Source organism: Typha angustifolia, chromosome 14 (genome assembly GCF_048772165.1).
Source record: "Typha angustifolia cultivar Huaian chromosome 14, ASM4877216v1, whole genome shotgun sequence".
NCBI classification, from domain to species: Eukaryota; Viridiplantae; Streptophyta; class Magnoliopsida; order Poales; family Typhaceae; genus Typha; species Typha angustifolia.
Genome location: NC_133252.1, coordinates 7,221,752 through 7,239,117, shown reverse-complemented (window position 1 = coordinate 7,239,117; position 17,366 = coordinate 7,221,752). Strand labels below are relative to the sequence as shown.

The window sequence follows — 17,366 nt, the reverse complement described above, 5'->3', positions numbered from 1 at the left end:
TTTGAGGATGATAGGCGGAGCTCATCTTTAACTCGGTCCTTTGAAGAGGTGCCATTTCAGTCCAGAACTTGCTAGTGAAGATAGGATATCAGTTGGACACAATAAAGCGTGGAATCCCATCGAGACGAACCACTTCACATTATAAAGCTTCCTCTGTTGTCCGAGCCGTGTAAGGATGACTTAGAGTAATGAAATGCACGTACTTGTTGAGGCAATCAACCACAACCATGATCACATTTTTTTTTCGAATTGTTGGTAGGCCTTCGATGAAATCAAGTGAGAGGTTCTCCTAGATTTGATCTGGTATGGGCAGGGGCTGCAGCAAGCCAGCGGGCTTGGTTGACTCAGCCTTGACCCGTTGGCATGTATCACAAGCCTTGACATAGGCTCACGTATCCTTCTTCATCCCTATCCATCTATAGCTGCGTTTAAGATGGAGATAAGTTCTAGTCATACCTTTATGGCCGGTTGCTAGAGAGTCATAAAAGTAGCTGACGAAAGCTCTTCTAAGTTCAACATTTGTAGGCACCATAATGTGCCATTGGATCAGAATCAGACCATCCCTTATGGTGTGGTCCGGTTTAGCCTGATTTTGCTCAATTTGAAGTTTGATCTTCTAGAGCTCTGAGTATTCTTTGGTGGCAGTCCTAATTCTGTCTAAGAGAGAAAATGTTGGACCAAACAAGGTTGCTAGTTCAGCCGATTCTAGTTGCCTTGATAGAGCATCTGCAACATCATTTTTGCTACCCTTCTTGTAGGCCAAGTCGTATTCGTACCCAAGTAACTTGGCTAACCATTTTTGCTATACTGGAGTATAGATTCACTGTCCTAGGAGGTATAGTAGCGATCGCTGATCGATGCACACAATGAAGCGACGCCCAAGTAGATAAGGTCTCCACTTCTCAATTGCATAAACCACAGCTAACATCTTGCGCTCATAGGTGTTGAGATGGCGCAATTTCTTCGATACATCAAAACTGCTCCTAGACCGGTCCCCGATGCATCACATTCCACCATGAAGGTCTTAGTGAAGTCGGGTAAGGCAACCACTAGTGCACTTGTCATAGCTCGTTTCAATTCCAGAAATGTAGATTCAACTTTTTCACTCCAATTGAGCCCGTTCTTGCGCAGGAGTGCAATCAAAGGTGCCGCAATCCATCCATATCCCTGCACGAATCGTTGGTATTATCCGGTCAGACCAAGAAACCCTCTAAGCTCCTTGGGTGTTCTCGGCTTAGGCTAACGCACCATGGCCATAATCTTCTCCGAATTTCCCTCTACACCATTGGCTGAGATTATGTGGCCCAGATAATCAACTCAAGGCTGAGCCCAGGTGCATTTGCTACTCTTGATTCATAGGCCATGCGAGTCTAAGATCCCCATAATTGTGTGTTGGTGGTCCATGTGCTCCTCTCGGATTCTGCTATAGATGAGAATATCATCAAAGAAAACTAGAACATACCACTTTAGTAGGGGATGGAACACATCATTCATTAGCCCTTGAAATGTTGTTAGGGCATTGATGAGGCCGAAGGGCATCACGAGGAACTCGTAATGTCCATCGTGAGTCCGAAAGGTTGTCTTATGAACGTCTTCGGCTCAGACTCAGATTTAGTGGTATCCTACGCATAGATCCAATTTGATGATGATTGTTGCACCCGCTAACTCACCTAGGAGCTCCTCAATGATCGGAATAGAATACCGATCTTTGATGGTGATCGAGTAGAGGGCACGATAGCCCACATAGAACCGCCATAAATTGTTCTTGCGCACAAGAAGTACTGGTGAAGAGTAGGCGCTATGGTTTGGTTGGACGATCCTTTGCTCTAGCATCTCACGTACTAGCCTTGTGATTACCTCCTTCTGAGTGTGAGGGTACTAGTATCACATTATATATGTGCATCACCTACCTTTATAATCTATGCATATTTTATATATATACATGAAAGATTTTTATAATCTATGTGTTTACATTACATTTGACCTCTAGATTATTTTTCAAAATATTTCGATCATCAAAGAACAAGATGAGAGAGATGTTTAATGGACAAATTATCTTCTAGGATTGCCAAGTGATAATTTAGAGGAGAAAGAGTATTTGAATTGTTAGTGATAAAAATAGAAGATGAAAAAAGAATGAGAGAAGAAGAATGAGAATAAAGAGGAAAAAGATAGGGAATAGATATATGAGAAATAACGCTAAGGAGGAGGACACGATAGTCTTTTTCTAGTTTGTTAAGTTTAAATTAGTAAATAAGGTAATAAGATAAGTTTGCGGGTAATAGCTATGTTATTTTACGATACAATAGTCCTTTTGAGATTTGTTAGGAGTAAATTAGTTAAAAAAAATGTTTGAAATTGCAATTGGATAACTAGTTGCCTATTTCTGCCAATTTGACAATCGAAGGGCTTTTTGCATATTTTTTTCGTTTCCTTTAAACCAATTACTTAACCGGAGGAACCCATCCTCTTTTCGTCTCCCAAGTTGGTACACAACCATCTCTAATGGCGATGGAGGGAGAAGAGATAGTCGTGATCCACTCGTGGTCGGCTCCCAGATCCCTCAGCACCAGTCTCATGTACTCCTTCGCCCAGGTCTCACTTCTCTCTCTCTCACTCGTTCTGTATGCTCTTCTTCTGTTCTTTTTCTTTTCTGTGTTACAAATGTACATCTTTGAGGCCTTGCATCCATTAGTGCACTTCATGTGTTTGCTGATTAGTCCCATTTGATTGGTTATGCGAAATCGCTGGTCAGTTGTTTGCTTGCTTGCCCACTAACACATCCCAAATATGGGATGGTTGATTCTTGTCGAGTATAGAGTAGACTTGTGATGTCTCTCTCAGGTGTTGATGCAATCATACTAGTTGAAGTTTGAGGAGGCATTTCCTTTAGAAATCAAAATATGGTGTTGAGATTTAGAGAAAAAGAATAAAGGAAAAAGAAAAAGAAGGAGAGAGAAGGTCACATGCTGCATTGGATATCTCTTACTTGACAAGTTTTAGACCTGTGAAGCTATCCTTGCTTACTTTCAGTATTGGATTGATCGATTAACATAGACAGAACTAACCTAGCTTGTTTCTTGACTTGATCATTTCATTTATTTATCTAATGGCAACTTGAAAAGGTACTCTGTTTTGCAAGTCTATAGTAGGATGCTTAAAGGATTAGCATTTATTATTTCAAAGTTAAGCTTCCAAAAAGAGGAAATATTTTTTATTTTTTATTTTTCTGCATTACATGCTTTTTTGGCCTTGTACTTTTATAAAAAGTACATATTGCTGCTGTAGTAATTTCTTAAATAAATTTTATTGGTCAATTTCGGAGTAACTTGAGATGCTTCTTTTAGACTGGTTCTGCATTTGCAGTTGCATTATCCTGATATTCTGATATGTTTCAGAGGGATGATACAGAGGTGCTAGATGAACCTCTCTATGCAAATTTCTTACAGGTTACGGGTGTTGAAAGGCCTTATCTTGATGAGCTTCTGTCTAAAATGGTAAGTTGATTAGTGAAGAATTTAATAGATTAAGCATCCGCCCATTAATTGTTATGCATGTTCGTAATTGCTATATAGGAATTCCAGTTCCATGATATTGCTCGACTAGAGGTAACAACCATCAACAATTTCCACCATCTACTTCTTTGTGGCTCTTTGCATTAAAATTCTTAGATTGTCATAATTAGTGCATTCTATAGTCAAAATAAATTACGTCATTCCTTCTGTTGTTATTATGCCTTCTTCATTCATTCTTAACAAATGATCTTACCTTATTGGTGAGTTGCACAGCAGTTAGTAATTAGTTTTATCATTTACTTTCCTCATTTTGAACTTTTTTTATCCTGATGTAGGATCCTGATGGAAATAAGGTTGTCAAGGAGGTTATTTTTGGTCCTGGAGAGAAGAAATATCGTTATTGCAAGGTGATTTTTTTTAATCTTAATTTGAACACAATGTAATGCAAATTACATTTTGAGTAAATCTGATTCACTAAGAAGTATGGAAGTTATTATGTCCCATTATAATTACTTAACATATTAAAACTTTCCCCCTTGGAATAATATGCTCATTGGCTGTAATGAACTCAATATGTTTTCAAGGCGCCGTTTTTTTTCCTAGTTCGCTTATATTGCAAGTATAATTGCATCTTGAACAGAGTTTCTTAGCACAACGAAGCAAATGCTCTATATGAATTTAGAGAATCTTGTTATCTACGCAACATAGAAAGTTTATATAAACTTAATTGTCTAAGTAGGGAAGTCATTCAAATGAAATTATCGGTTCCTTTTATTATCACGAGGTACTTACATTGTTTGTTTGGGTTGGGCCAGGGTAAGTGCAGCCTCTAGTGCGCCTTGAGCTTGGGCCGTTTTTTTCCTCTCTTCCTTGCAGATCTGGTTCAACTAATCCAATTTAGACTCCATCAGAACTGCCAGCGAGAAGGCCTAGTCAGAAGTAGTGGGCGTTAGGTCTTTGATCTCAACTTGAATGTCAAGCTTGAGCCCACTGATGAACGTGCTTTTTAGGGCTGAGTATGACCAGTTGGTAGGGGTGAAAATGGATCGGATACAGATTGGATAGTGCTCAACCCATATCCGGATCCATATTTTTAGTTCGGATACGGATATTGGACGGATAGCAAAATTTAAAACCATATCCTAACTAAACGGATACGGATAATTTTCGGATAAAGGATCGGATCTTAAAAGGATATTTATTGAATTTAAAAGAATTATAATATTTTATTTAGATATAATTAACATAAAAATATTAAGAGTTTTACAACAAATAAATTTTTTGTATGTCAAATATGTAAAATTAGAGAAATTAATCTCTATAAATAATATATAATGTATTATTAGTAATAATATTAATATTTACTATTTAAATAAGCAAATTAAAAACTGTAAATCATTCAAAAAAATATGTGGGTAAACGGATATCCGATATTCGTATCCGAATCCGAAAAATATATCCGACCTGTATTCGAATCCGTATCCGAATTTTTTTCAAAAACTCTATCCGTATCCGAATCGGATAGAAATTTTCTATCCGAATCCGATCCGAATCGGGTCGGATAGCGGGTTGGATCGGAGTTAATCCGACTCGTTTTCACCTCTACCAGTTGGTGACCCAGTTGCAAATCCATTCGAACTCCTCTCGGTAAGCCCGAGTTGTTGTTGACTGAGTTAGCTTAGTCAACATTGCTTGGAAATTGTCGTACTAGGTCATATCGAATCGAGCACAAATCGTGTTAGCAAAAGTCTACCAAGACTCGAAGGGTCAAGTTCGCTTTGCAGACTGGTACCACTTGATTGCCATCCTCTAAGTGAAATGATGTAAGCTGGACTTTCTAGTGGTCAGAAGTGCCATGAGATGAGAAAAACTGCTATGCTAGGTAGGTCCAGTCTAGCAAATCCCCTTTTGATAATTTTGGGAAATCTAGCTTGACGGTCTGAGCTTGAATTCCCAAATGTAGTATGTTATCAAGAGCCAGACGGTCTCGTTGTGGATGCTGGTCATATGGGTCATGGGTCCATGAGTTTGGCTCGTGTCGTGTTCGGGTTGCATGTAGCAAGTTTGGTTCAACTAACTGATGCGGGCTCATCGGGTTGTTCCATCAGTCATCCTTTGGCTCGTACTCGGGCTCAAAGTCCTGTTCATGAGTCCCAAACTGAGTCATGCGAGGTGGTCGAGTCAGTTTGCGAAAATTCAGCCTACTTCGAGAAGTGTGCACTTCATCCCTTCCACAATTTTGCCCTAACCATATCCCTAGGGCCGAATTACTGTTTTGGCCTACAGGTGCCGCTAGGCCGCTGTAACCTCGGTGGCGGCTAGGCAAGGTCCCTGGCCGGTGGCAATTGGTTTTCGGCAGATGCTCACAATTGGCGATGGAAGAAAATTGTTGATCTTAGGCTCAACTTGCTGCATGGGCAGCCATGGCATGTCTCCGCCGGTCTTGTCGGCCTCTGGTGGTTGTGGTTGGTATTCAGGGTCCCACTGCAACGGGGATATTTCACAATGATGGTGGTCGTCAAGTTTGGCCACCCGACGGTCAACTACGACTGCAGCGATCACCATTGGCTTTGGCCCTCATGTAAAGGAAGCCAGCCGTGGTCGTTGGTGGTCGCAAAAGGGAGGGAGATGAAGTAGGGTACCTTAATCACCAGTGGGAGTCGTTGTTGCGAGGGGTAGTCGCTGCTGAGGGAGTCGCTGTGCGAGGGAGGGGAGGGGAGGAAGCTTTCGTCGCCGGCGTGTCAGGGAGGAGGGAGGGAGGCTTTCGTCATCGGCGCGTGAGGGAGGCAGGAAGGTTATCGTTGCCGTCGACGCATGAGAGAGAAGGGTTTTTTCGGCTAGGTCGCGCGAGAGAGAGAGGAACGAGAGAGCTGTGCGTGAGCGATATCGAGTTAGTTAAATACTAATGGGTCAATTATTAATGGGTTTTAAATGACCCGACTAACTTAAACAAGTCAAAAACGTATCTCGCTGTATTTCGCTGTATCTCCATCGTATTGGATATAAAATTAATTATTTTAAATCAGATACTTTTTATAGCTATATTGAATACGTATCGGGGCCATATTGGTATCCGATATGTATTTGATACTGGTACGGAGGCCTAAATGAAGTATCTGTGCTTCATAGGATGGAGCTGATTGCATTAGTCGTGGGTTTGTTGCAGCGTAGAAGGCCATCGATGACAGTCTTTTGGTCGGCGTTCGTGCGAACGGTGGCCATGGCTTAGGTGTGAAGGACCCAAGGAAGAGATTGGCAATAGTGGTTTGGGCCGGAAGCTCGTGAAATGACGCCGGTGGAGAATTAGGGTTTTGGGCCCTAGTTTCCATTGCAACCAGGTAAGATGATGTCAGGGCTATTGTTGGGGTGTGCTTCGAGATCATTGCAGTGTTAGGGTGCGTTTGTAGAGATGGCAGGGGCTCCACCGTGGTGGAGAAGGTGCCTTTGCTGCGATTGGTGATTCCTTCCATCACCTTCTCGGTTTGGCATTATTTATCATGAAGGCGATTGTTCCACTACGGGTGGTGGTGGTGGGCAGTGGTGCTGTGTCAGGAGAGCCTCTATCAAGGCTTGTAGCTACTTGTCGAGTCGTTTGGTGCTCTTCATGGTAGAATTTATGGTTTCCCTAGTTAGATCTTTCAAAGTCTCCATTGATTTGATTAGCACCTTTGCCCACACAAGTGGTTCATTAATGGCGGTGGCCTCAATGAAGCTTCCACAGGGATGGAGATGAGTTTTGGTTTTCCGTGGTGGCGAACTCCTTTGGATTTGCTTTGGATCGCGTGTTTACTTAGCCAAGGAACTTTGGTTTTGATACTGCTGTTACAAATCAAATCTGGGCCAATTTGTTTGCAGAAAAAAATCTATAAATTTTATTGGAGGTAGCTTCGTGAGTCTCAAATCTAATAGCTTTGGAATGAAGTGATTCCAAGATCATGATAAAAAGATATGAAGGAAATAGTGGAGAAGGGTTGAAACCAGATAGAAATCAGTAAACTGATGATGCGGCAGTCGTCTAAGAGTGGTGGATGGTTGTGAGTTCAGGTGGTGGAGGTCGGTTGTATGAGTAATTGGCTTGTGGAGGTAGAGAATGGTTAGGGTTTGGAGGTAGAATTAGGGTTTCTAAGTTAGATATACTTCTAGAAAAATAAACAGCTTGATTAAAAGGTTAAAAGAGAGATAAGAGATTGAATAAACCAATATTCTTTTCATGATGGTCCCAAGTAGACAACAACCGCTCCTATTTATAGTAGAGACACGGTGGGCCGGGGCCAACTTGCTCTATGGGGTTTATATATGTGGATTATCCGCTTTAATTCAATTTTAAAAACAATAAGCAAAAGCAACCAATTAAACTCAACTCGACTTAACCTAACTGACTCGACCCTTGTGGTCGGATCGTATTAGACACCATCTTCAATTTAACTCAGATGAAGTTCCATGAATCCAAGTGGATCTAATATTGGTCTAATTGACTTAATTAGACTCATTTTACTTTCAATTTAATTTGTTGAGCTGATTCTAATGTAATTGATCAATTGGGATCAACAATTGATGGTTATGGTTAGCTTATAGTGGGGAGGATATCCACATTGAGTCAATTGTAGTTTGGATTAGCTAATTAGGCTAAATATTACTAGATTTGGGTTAAATAGAGTCAATTAGAGTCCTATTAGGAGTTGAAGTCCTATTAGAATCATCTAGAATTGATTCTATAACCTATTTAAAGGGTTATGCAGATATTATATTTAAGTGTGGTGAAATACAATTTTTTAATCAAAATCTCTCTTTCGGTTCCTTTTTCTTCTCTCCTCTTCGTCTCAATTTTCTCTTTCTAACCTATCTCTTTTCTTTCTCCAAAATTATTTGATCCCTTCTTTCTTTCCTTGAAGTTTCTTTCTCAATCTTCTTCTTCAACCTACCCAAAATTTTAGGCGAAAGGGGACAAAGCTATCAAGTCACGTAGATAAGAAAAAAAATTGAACAATATTTAAAGTATTCAAAATGTTAATGTAAAACTTCATTAACATCAACTAAGTTTTACATCTATCATGCTTATTAAATAATAAAATAATACTCATGTATGTAAATTTCACTAAAAAGTAAGTCCCCGTAGAATTTTGTTTCGTAAAAAATGCTATATTGTTGCCTTATTGTCGATGTTCTTAAAATTTACATTTTGTTGTTACCTATTTGTTTTTGTTATCTATAATAATATGGTTTGAAGCAATGCCTTTGAAAGTGGCTAGATCATCTTAGCGGGGCAGGGCATCAGCCACTCGCAAAGGGAGTACGTGACAATGGTTTGGTGGTTAGGTTGCACGATGAGCAGTAGGCAACGGCGGCGGCTAGCTCCTTCTCCTTATTCTTCTTCTCTCTCTCTCTCTCACTAGCTACCACATGCCCCACTCACCCAATCTTTCCTCCCTCTAACCTCCAAAGCGCTGACATGGAAAAATGGATGCCGTGGCCATGTTTCGACATGCCGGGGACACGGACACCCCATCGACACGTGTCGGATATGTCGTCGAGTATCCAATAGTTAAAAAAATAATGGATACGTCGTGGACAAGCTCTCAAAACTCAAACCCTAAAAACCAAAAAAACCCAAATCACAACCTACCTCAATGCCAATGAGCTCCTTCTTCCTCGACAATGCTCTCGACGATCTCCTCCCTTGACAATGCTCCTGATGAGCTCTTCCTCCATCAACGACGCTCTCGACGAGGTCCCCCTCCCACTGAGGTATCTCTCTCTCTGTGTGGCTGAGTTGAGAAGGAGTGGGTAGGTGTGTGTGTGGGGGGGTAGGTGGGTTCTTATTTTGATTAGTGGGTGGGTGTATTTTTTTTTTAATTTTAATTTTTATATAGCACTACAGCATAGCAGTGAGTAAAATTTAAATTATAAATAGTTTTATTTAGTGATTTAATCATTGTGAGTTAGTGATTGACATGTATATATATAGGTTGATATTTATAATTTTACATATATATATTATTTATTAATTTATTTATTGTCGTATTCTAGCTGTGTCTGTATCATATCTTTTTTAAGATTTGTTATATTGCCGTATCCGTGTTTCATTGTCTCTAACTAATCATAGCCGTCATGCACCATGCATTAGATATATTTAATAAAATATGCACGCACACACACACACATATGTAGACATATTTCTGAATTGTGATCTTTTCTTAAAAAATTAAAATTATGGTTATAAATTGCACTAATAAAATTTTTATATACATATAATGTACTATATTAATATTTAGGGTTAAACACATTATATTACTTTGTATTTATGTCCAAAATTATTTTACTCTCCTATACTTTAAAAGGACTCAAACCAGTCATTGTCTTATGATTAAAATTGTTAATTTTTCTGTCAAATTTAATTGAGCACCATGACTAATTTGGTTATTAGCGACATTATCTCAAAAATATGCATGTTTTGTCTAAAAAACACGATAGAGATATTTTGGTCATTTTAGTGTTGTTCAGTTAAATTTAATAAAACTAATGGTCTCACTTTAATCATAAGTACAGATACTGGTTTGAGACTTTTTAAAATATAGGGGGGTAGAGGGTAAAGTCATTTTGGGTATAAGTGCAAATGATAAAATATATTTAACTCTAATATTTATTATATATCATATATACTTATTTTAGTCTCTCTTGACATACACCTTCTGCCTTGGTACTAGGCGGTAGAATGACCGCTCGCCACCTATGATTGCCTTTCAATACACTGGTTCAAAGTTTCGATTTTAGTGTCAATCCCTAGAAAAAGATGGAACTTCTTAAAGTTTTGGTTTGTTTTGAAGTTTAGGATTAAAGAATAGATTTTTCAAGTTTCAACCTTTTTTAAATAATAAAAATAATGAAAACTCTAGGAAATTCTAAAAAATAACAGAAAATTAAGGAAAATAGCACTAAGTTTTAGAAATTACAGAAATTAAGGCAAACCACAAAAAAAATCTACTACTCATATTGTGAAGAAACAAATCAATAATCACTACCAATGGATGGAACTTCGTTGAGGATTATGTTTAAATTTTAGTGGCCGTTGCTATCCTCATTGTCATTCTTATCACGTCGATGAAATAATATTGATGATGAGGACCAAACACAAAATATCTATCTTGTCAATCCTTCCACGTCGTAGGAAGAAGCAATTTATTGATGCTCTTGATAAGCATCCCACTCATTAGATTGAATACCACCATAATCTCTATAACTATAACTATGCCTCGACCCTTCCGAGTAGATATGACACGAAGAATCATTGGGAGCACAAAAACCCTAATATTGTCCATGTGCACCATATATATCACCTCCTTGACTTTCTCACTCCCTACTAAGATAAGTAGGTCTAGGTTGATCTCCTCCGTATCTAATCGACCTCTCCTGTGATGCAACATGATTATATGTTGATAGGATAGCTTTTGCAATGTCATTATTGTCATTGTCATTGACATCGTACTTGTATTCTCAGTTCTAGAATGGCTTGGCCCTACCCTTGCTTTTGCCTCTTGTAGTTGTAGGATGTTAACCAACTATGAATTATCTCTATCATCGAGAACTCTATCCTCTATCTAGCTTGCCTTAAGGCATCAGTTGATCTTCATCATCAAATACATAATCCGGATCAATGAGGTTATCACTTTGTTCTCTCCTTTCTTTGAGTCAAATATTTTAATGATAAAATACTAGCTTTTCCAATTTCTCCATCATGAGTCTCTTTTGAGGTTTTGTATGGATCAGTAAGAAAGTTGTCCAATTTTGTTCACACTGACTTAATGAAAGTCATGAAACAGTTACAATTCAAAACTTAAATGCGAAACGAGATGCATTTTACCATGTCAGCAAAACTGTTGAACGGGATGACGGCTTCTAAATATAAGTCGTTTTTCAGTTTAGCTACTTATATGAAAATTTGAAAATATCTAAATAAATTGCTAAGTCTTAGGAGAGAAATTTCCACATAAATTCCAGTTCAACGACTTTCAAATAGAAATCACTGCATCAAAAAGCGACTTATGTGAAAATTTTTCTCCCAAGACTTAACAATTTACTTAATAATTTTCAAATTTTCTTATAAGTTGTTGGTTGACTTGGAAAATGACTTATATTTGAAAGTCACTTCCAATATAGTAGTTTTGCTGACGTGGCAAAACACACCTAGTTTTGAAGTGAATCATTAACGAAAAAAATAGCAGCAGACTTAAAATAGTCAAAAACTCAGTAAAGCTGCATATATTGTCCCTCCCTAGATCATACACTTGTAGATTTCTCATGCATTGAGGAACCCTTTCTAGTGGCAAGTATTACTGTTTTTGTTCCTACTAGCTAGCCTATGTTTCATTTCTATCCTGAATTATACCTGGTTGGATTAGTATTCACGCCATTGACTTCACCAATTTATTTTGTGGGAAAAGAAAACACTTTTCCTACTTGAATTCAGGTTCTTTAAGTTCGTGATCAAGATATAAGATTGTCTTATCAGCTAATGTTGCATACTCAATGCTAGTAGGTTATGTTTCTCTTAGATAACTGATATAATATGAGTTCTTGAAACTTACATGTACTTCACTGTGTTCATATGAATGTGCAATTTCTGAACCTGTTTTACTAGTATTGGATGATTTACTCTTTTGTAACTCTTATCCTAATCTTGTCTACATGGAAGCTCTAATTTTCTTGTCCTATTTTCCCTATGTGTAGCACATGGCTAAACAATGTCTTCCTAACTTGACAAGTGATTTAATGAAGAAAGGAAAGCACTTCATACTGATAAGGAATCCTCTTAATATCTTGGTATGCATACAATGTTATTATTTTTCAATGTAGAATATCATTTATGTAGCTCTTAGGTCTTTTTCTCTGTAAATTTACTCTTCTTCATTGATGGTAATGTTGTCTGTTAGTGGTAAGCAAACACATTAAATATGAAATCTTAGTTTTCAAGGATTTCTTCCTGTCTTTGTTGTAAAGTTATTGCTCTCTCATTGTGCTTATATTAGATTTGTTCTTTTCCTTTTTATCATAGGATAGCCATTTCTCTTTTAAAGATTCTTTTGCTAGAATGAAATGAATACTATTCCATCCTTTGCCTGAGCTAATCTTCTCCTTTTCTTTTGTTGTTATTTTGCTTCTTCCTAAGTGCTTATTGTAAAATAGTGCTATGCTTGTCTTGTACTTATGTCGCAAAATATTTTGGTAGTAATACTTCACTTAGGCACCTTTTCCTTTGATCTGTTAATCATGATCAATTTGATTTTATCAAGTTAATTATCATATCGAAGAATGAAGAATCTAATTATAGATCTAAGTTCTAACTGTCATTAGCTATAGGCAATTAAGTTAGTCTCTGATATTTGTTTTCTTGATGAGTGAACTTTATAATTACAGATTTATTTAGAATCAGAACATAAATGAACACATTTGAAGATCTAGTTACACTCCATGCTATTAAATTGGCTGGCTTACTATACAATCGGTGAGTGCTTATTAAGCATATTAACTCTTAGAATCAAAAGCTTCATATGATCACATTGTTAGATATTAAGAGAATATTTATTACTAGTGAAGATACAAAATCCACGTACATTCTTGTGTATTTGTATATTGTTGTAGTTATGGATGATCTATGTCATTTCATGTTGGTTTCGGTTTGATCAACTATCCTTTTTGAGACATAAAGCAGCATTAGAAGCTTCCTCTTCCCCTTTGGCCATGGATACATAGTTGCTGGTCGTTGTTACACTTCCTAACTTGTGAAGCTTCGCCTATATCTGATATTGTTTCCTTTCTTTTAGATTGCAACTTCCTTTGTAAAAAAACATCATAAATGTGCAAATTTATTTTATCATTTGGAGAATATTGGATTGTAGTATTGTACTCTTTGAAGCTTTCTTTCCTGTCAATACATATTACTCCTACTTGAGCTCTTTGTTAGTTACTGAATCATGGTTTGCAAATATCTTGTCAGCTATCGTTTGACAAGATTGCACCATTTTCTTTTCCTCTCAATACATTTTTATGCGGAAACTTTTTTTTTTTGTTCAGACTAAATTCGATTGTACTGTTTTAAAAATTTCTTCTCTTTCAATACGTATTACTTCTACTTGTTCTCCTGGTTGCTTATTGAATCATGGTTTCCATATATCTTGTCAGCCATCATTCGACAAGGTTGCACCATTATCTTTTCTAGAGCTGGGTTTGGCAGGCCTTGTCTCCATATATAGTGAACTATGTGAGCTTGGAAATGCTCCACCTATAATAGATGCAGAGGATTTGCAAAATCATCCTGAGGTAAGTTTTATTTCCACCTGACATTGCTGCTAAATGATTATATACTAAAATCTGTTTTTTTAATTTTAATTTTATTTTTATTTTTAGTTTCCTACCTATGATATTGACGTCATGACAACTTAGATCAAGAACAACATATTATTATACCTTAGACATTATATGGTGAAATCAATTCCAACTTAATGGAAAGTGGCTATAAGCCTATAAGTATTGAGTCATGTCCAGAATGCCTCACAGCTATGATATCTTCCTATTCTACCTTTAGTAAAGTTTCCTATTTCTTGTAGAACTGCAAAACTGTATGTACAAGGTATAAATATAGCAAAAGGCTTCAGATCCAGTGGGAACTTTTGGGAGCTCATAGTAACATATATTCAACCAATTGCAAAAAAAATAATATAATAGATCCTAATCTTATGATAGAAATCTGTTTGGAGATGATCTTGTGACTAGGAAATACAAATACTTCATACTAGGAAAATCCACCAAAGGAATCTCTAAGTTTGAAAGAATTTTAGATGTTTCTTTTGCTGTCTTGTGCCATCGGTTTGAACGGACCTATCTTGGTTCGCACCAAACTTATATACCTTTAGTATTCTGGGCTGAAGTGTGCCACAATTTGCATCAACCAAAGCTCAGTTCGAATTGAGTTTTGTGTATTGCTAAATTTTGCTCTTTTGGTCTTTGTTCTTCGATTTCTTCGCATAGACAAGTTTTCGATAAATAGTGTGACTTGATTATACATTAAACCCTAGATTGTACAACATAAATACTAGTGTTTTGTTGTGTCCATGAATTTGCCATTACAAACTATTACACTAACAATTAACAGTGAGATTTCCAGGTTGGTTGTTAGTCTTAACAACTGGGACTAGAGTTCCTAAATTTTCAGATTTCCTTGTTGTCTATTTCTCATTACATTTGCATTCCTGTGCAGGCTGTTTTGCGTGGACTTTGTCAGGATTTGAGTATTCCCTTTCAGGCATCAATGCTCAAGTTAGTGAACAATTAGTTTAAAAAAGAAGCATAGCTTGTATTTCAGATTTCATTTTTAATTGTTTTGGAGGCTTAATATAATAAACAGAATATAGTATTTAACTATTTATCATTTCTAAACGATTTTATGGTTTCATTATGATTATCATGGAAAGTGCATCTGCTAGCACAGGGAAACTTGGTTAGCTCTGTTCAGGATTTGAGCATTACTTTTTAGGCATTAATGCTTTAGTTAGTGAACAGTTAGTTTAATAGAAGCATAGCTTGTATGCTTGTAATTCAGATTTCTTTTTTTAATGTTTTGGGGGCTTAATATAATCCATGGAACACAGTATTTACATTTCTAAATGATTTTACGGTTTCATTATGATTAGCATGAAAGGTGCATCTGCTAGCACAGAGAAACCTGTTTAGCTTTGTTCAGGATTCATATTTTTTGTCTCCTTGAGTCAATATTTAAAGTGCTTGAACTGAATAATTTAGGCTAGAGAATTGGAGTTAGCAAGTTACTCATTTATTTAATCGCATGAATCTGCACTACAGGAATCAAAGTAATGGAACAATTTAAGTTGTCTTCATTCTGTGTTTTATTTTATCTGGCTACATGTATGGCAGGTGACCAAGATAGAGGCCCAGAATGACTAATCTATCATTTGACATTTCATAAGCAGGGCTGTTGCTTCTTCTGTTTATTGAGTACATTGTACGTTAAGGTATGTCCTGTACAGTTGTCTAAGCGATTGGTATAAACCAGAAGTATGTATTAGAAAGACGATTTAGTATCGGCACTATGCAGAAGAAAATCAAAGAATGAAATTACACAGTGAGAAATTAAAGGTGAAGCAGCAAGCTATATTTACTTCATCAACATCCTCTCTTGAAGTAAGTTGTTGGCACCAATACTAGGGCGTCTCAGTCTATAGACCTCCTCATTAAAAAAAAAAAATAAAGAGGAAAAACTTTGGTGTATTATGGATATCATGCCATATAATCCTATATGAATTAGGTGTCTTTCGTACCACCTATGGTACTGGAAACTCACATAGATAAGCTGCACAATCCATATCGTGCTGCAGATGATGTTCATCTCCTGTGCCTTGTCATAAAAGTGCCTCATGAAGGGTGCTTTTGATCTTGGAATCTTTTTCCAAGCTCCACAAACTTTGGAGAGAAGTGTTGAATAGGTGGGGATTCACAAATCAACCTGTTCAACTCCAGGATAGCCTCAGTGGGTGCCATATGAAGGATTCTTTCATTTTATATCATGCTAGTCATATCTTGTTACAAACCCACAATATTGAGTGAGTGCAAGCAACTTGTCTACCTTCACATTGTTTAAACTAAAATGTAAACTGCTAGCCTTATGGTCAGTTGAAAATTTTACTAGCATATGAGGCTTTGACGCAGATATATCATTGAGAACCAGGAGAGAGTAGGACATCTCAATCACTCACTTAGATGCTAGCTCAATTTAAAGCTACAATAAGCCATAGGTAGAACTGTAGAAGGATAAGCACCTAGGGCTAGCCATTAGGCAAATGCTTAGAGCCTTAGACAATAGGAAGAATCAGAAATCAAGGTGGTTATGCAAAACAAAAACAAAAATTATACAATTAATAGATAAAAGTTAAAATTAACCATTAGAAATCCACAAGATTTGGTAAATCTAAACTGAGGTTGAAATTCATGATGTACCGAAATCCTAACATGATGAAAAACCAAGGCATGTACCTTAGGAGACTAACTGGGGCCTAGGGATGCTTCATGTAAGGTGAGTGGGTGGTATTGCAGTTGTTTTGAAACATTGATGTTTGGATTCATGCAGAATCATGGTGGTGTTGTGCCTGTTGTGCTGTGGATTGATCTGCTAGTAGACAGGATTTGGAATCCACCTTGGCTATAGAATTATATTATTAAGGTAGCTTGGGTTACTGAGTATGGAGATCTTAGCATACTTGCTTATGCATATGAGGTGGTTAGTAAGGGAGCATGGAGAACTATTAGAGACCAAAATTCCAAATATGGGTATCAGGATTGGCCACCTAAAAAAACAATGTACATTGGCCATATATACCGATTTGGTATTAGAATTTTTTTAATTATATAAGATTCTAAACATTATTTAAAAGTATAAAAAAATTTCTAAAATTTAGAAAAATGATAGAAAAATAAGAAAACAATAATCACTCACATATAAAACCTAAATTAGAAAAAAAAAATATTCACTTACTCAAACCTATGATAATTTTGAGCTAGATCTAGAAAATTTTTATAGTCGTCATTATCATTATCACCATAAGTTTGTAAATATTGATACCTAGGGTTTGATATTTCAAAGATTGATGGGATCAAACTAGTCATGTCAAATGAATGCCTTTTTTGTCATGTTTAAGAAGGATAATAACTAGCATATAAATCTTGTGATGACATTAAATAATGAATAGTCGATGAATTATTGTCATATGGAGCAATATCTTGTAATATATGTACATTCTCATTTTTTGTTTTCAATCTTTATATGTAGAAGGGACGATCTTACTA

At 36.9% G+C, this 17,366-nt stretch overlaps 1 protein-coding gene across 2 annotated transcripts in view; it reads left to right on the top strand.

Moving 5' to 3' along the window:
- The first annotated feature begins 2,402 nt into the window (after window positions 1-2,402).
- Window positions 2,403-17,366, top strand: part of LOC140776294 (branched-chain-amino-acid aminotransferase-like protein 2) — a 42,065-nt gene continuing 27,101 nt past the window's right edge. Inside the window, exons 1-6 of one of the 2 annotated variants that reach the window (XM_073119955.1) lie at window positions 2,403-2,595; window positions 3,399-3,497; window positions 3,851-3,922; window positions 12,240-12,332; window positions 13,692-13,829; window positions 14,767-14,825. In XM_073119955.1, coding sequence (XP_072976056.1) covers window positions 2,506-2,595; window positions 3,399-3,497; window positions 3,851-3,922; window positions 12,240-12,332; window positions 13,692-13,829; window positions 14,767-14,825 — 551 coding nt within the window. In that variant the 5' untranslated portion in view covers window positions 2,403-2,505. Of the gene's footprint in view, window positions 2,596-3,398; window positions 3,498-3,850; window positions 3,923-8,758; window positions 9,261-12,239; window positions 12,333-13,691; window positions 13,830-14,766; window positions 14,826-17,366 lie in introns of those variants that run through there. The other variant, XM_073119956.1, reaches the window with a different exon arrangement.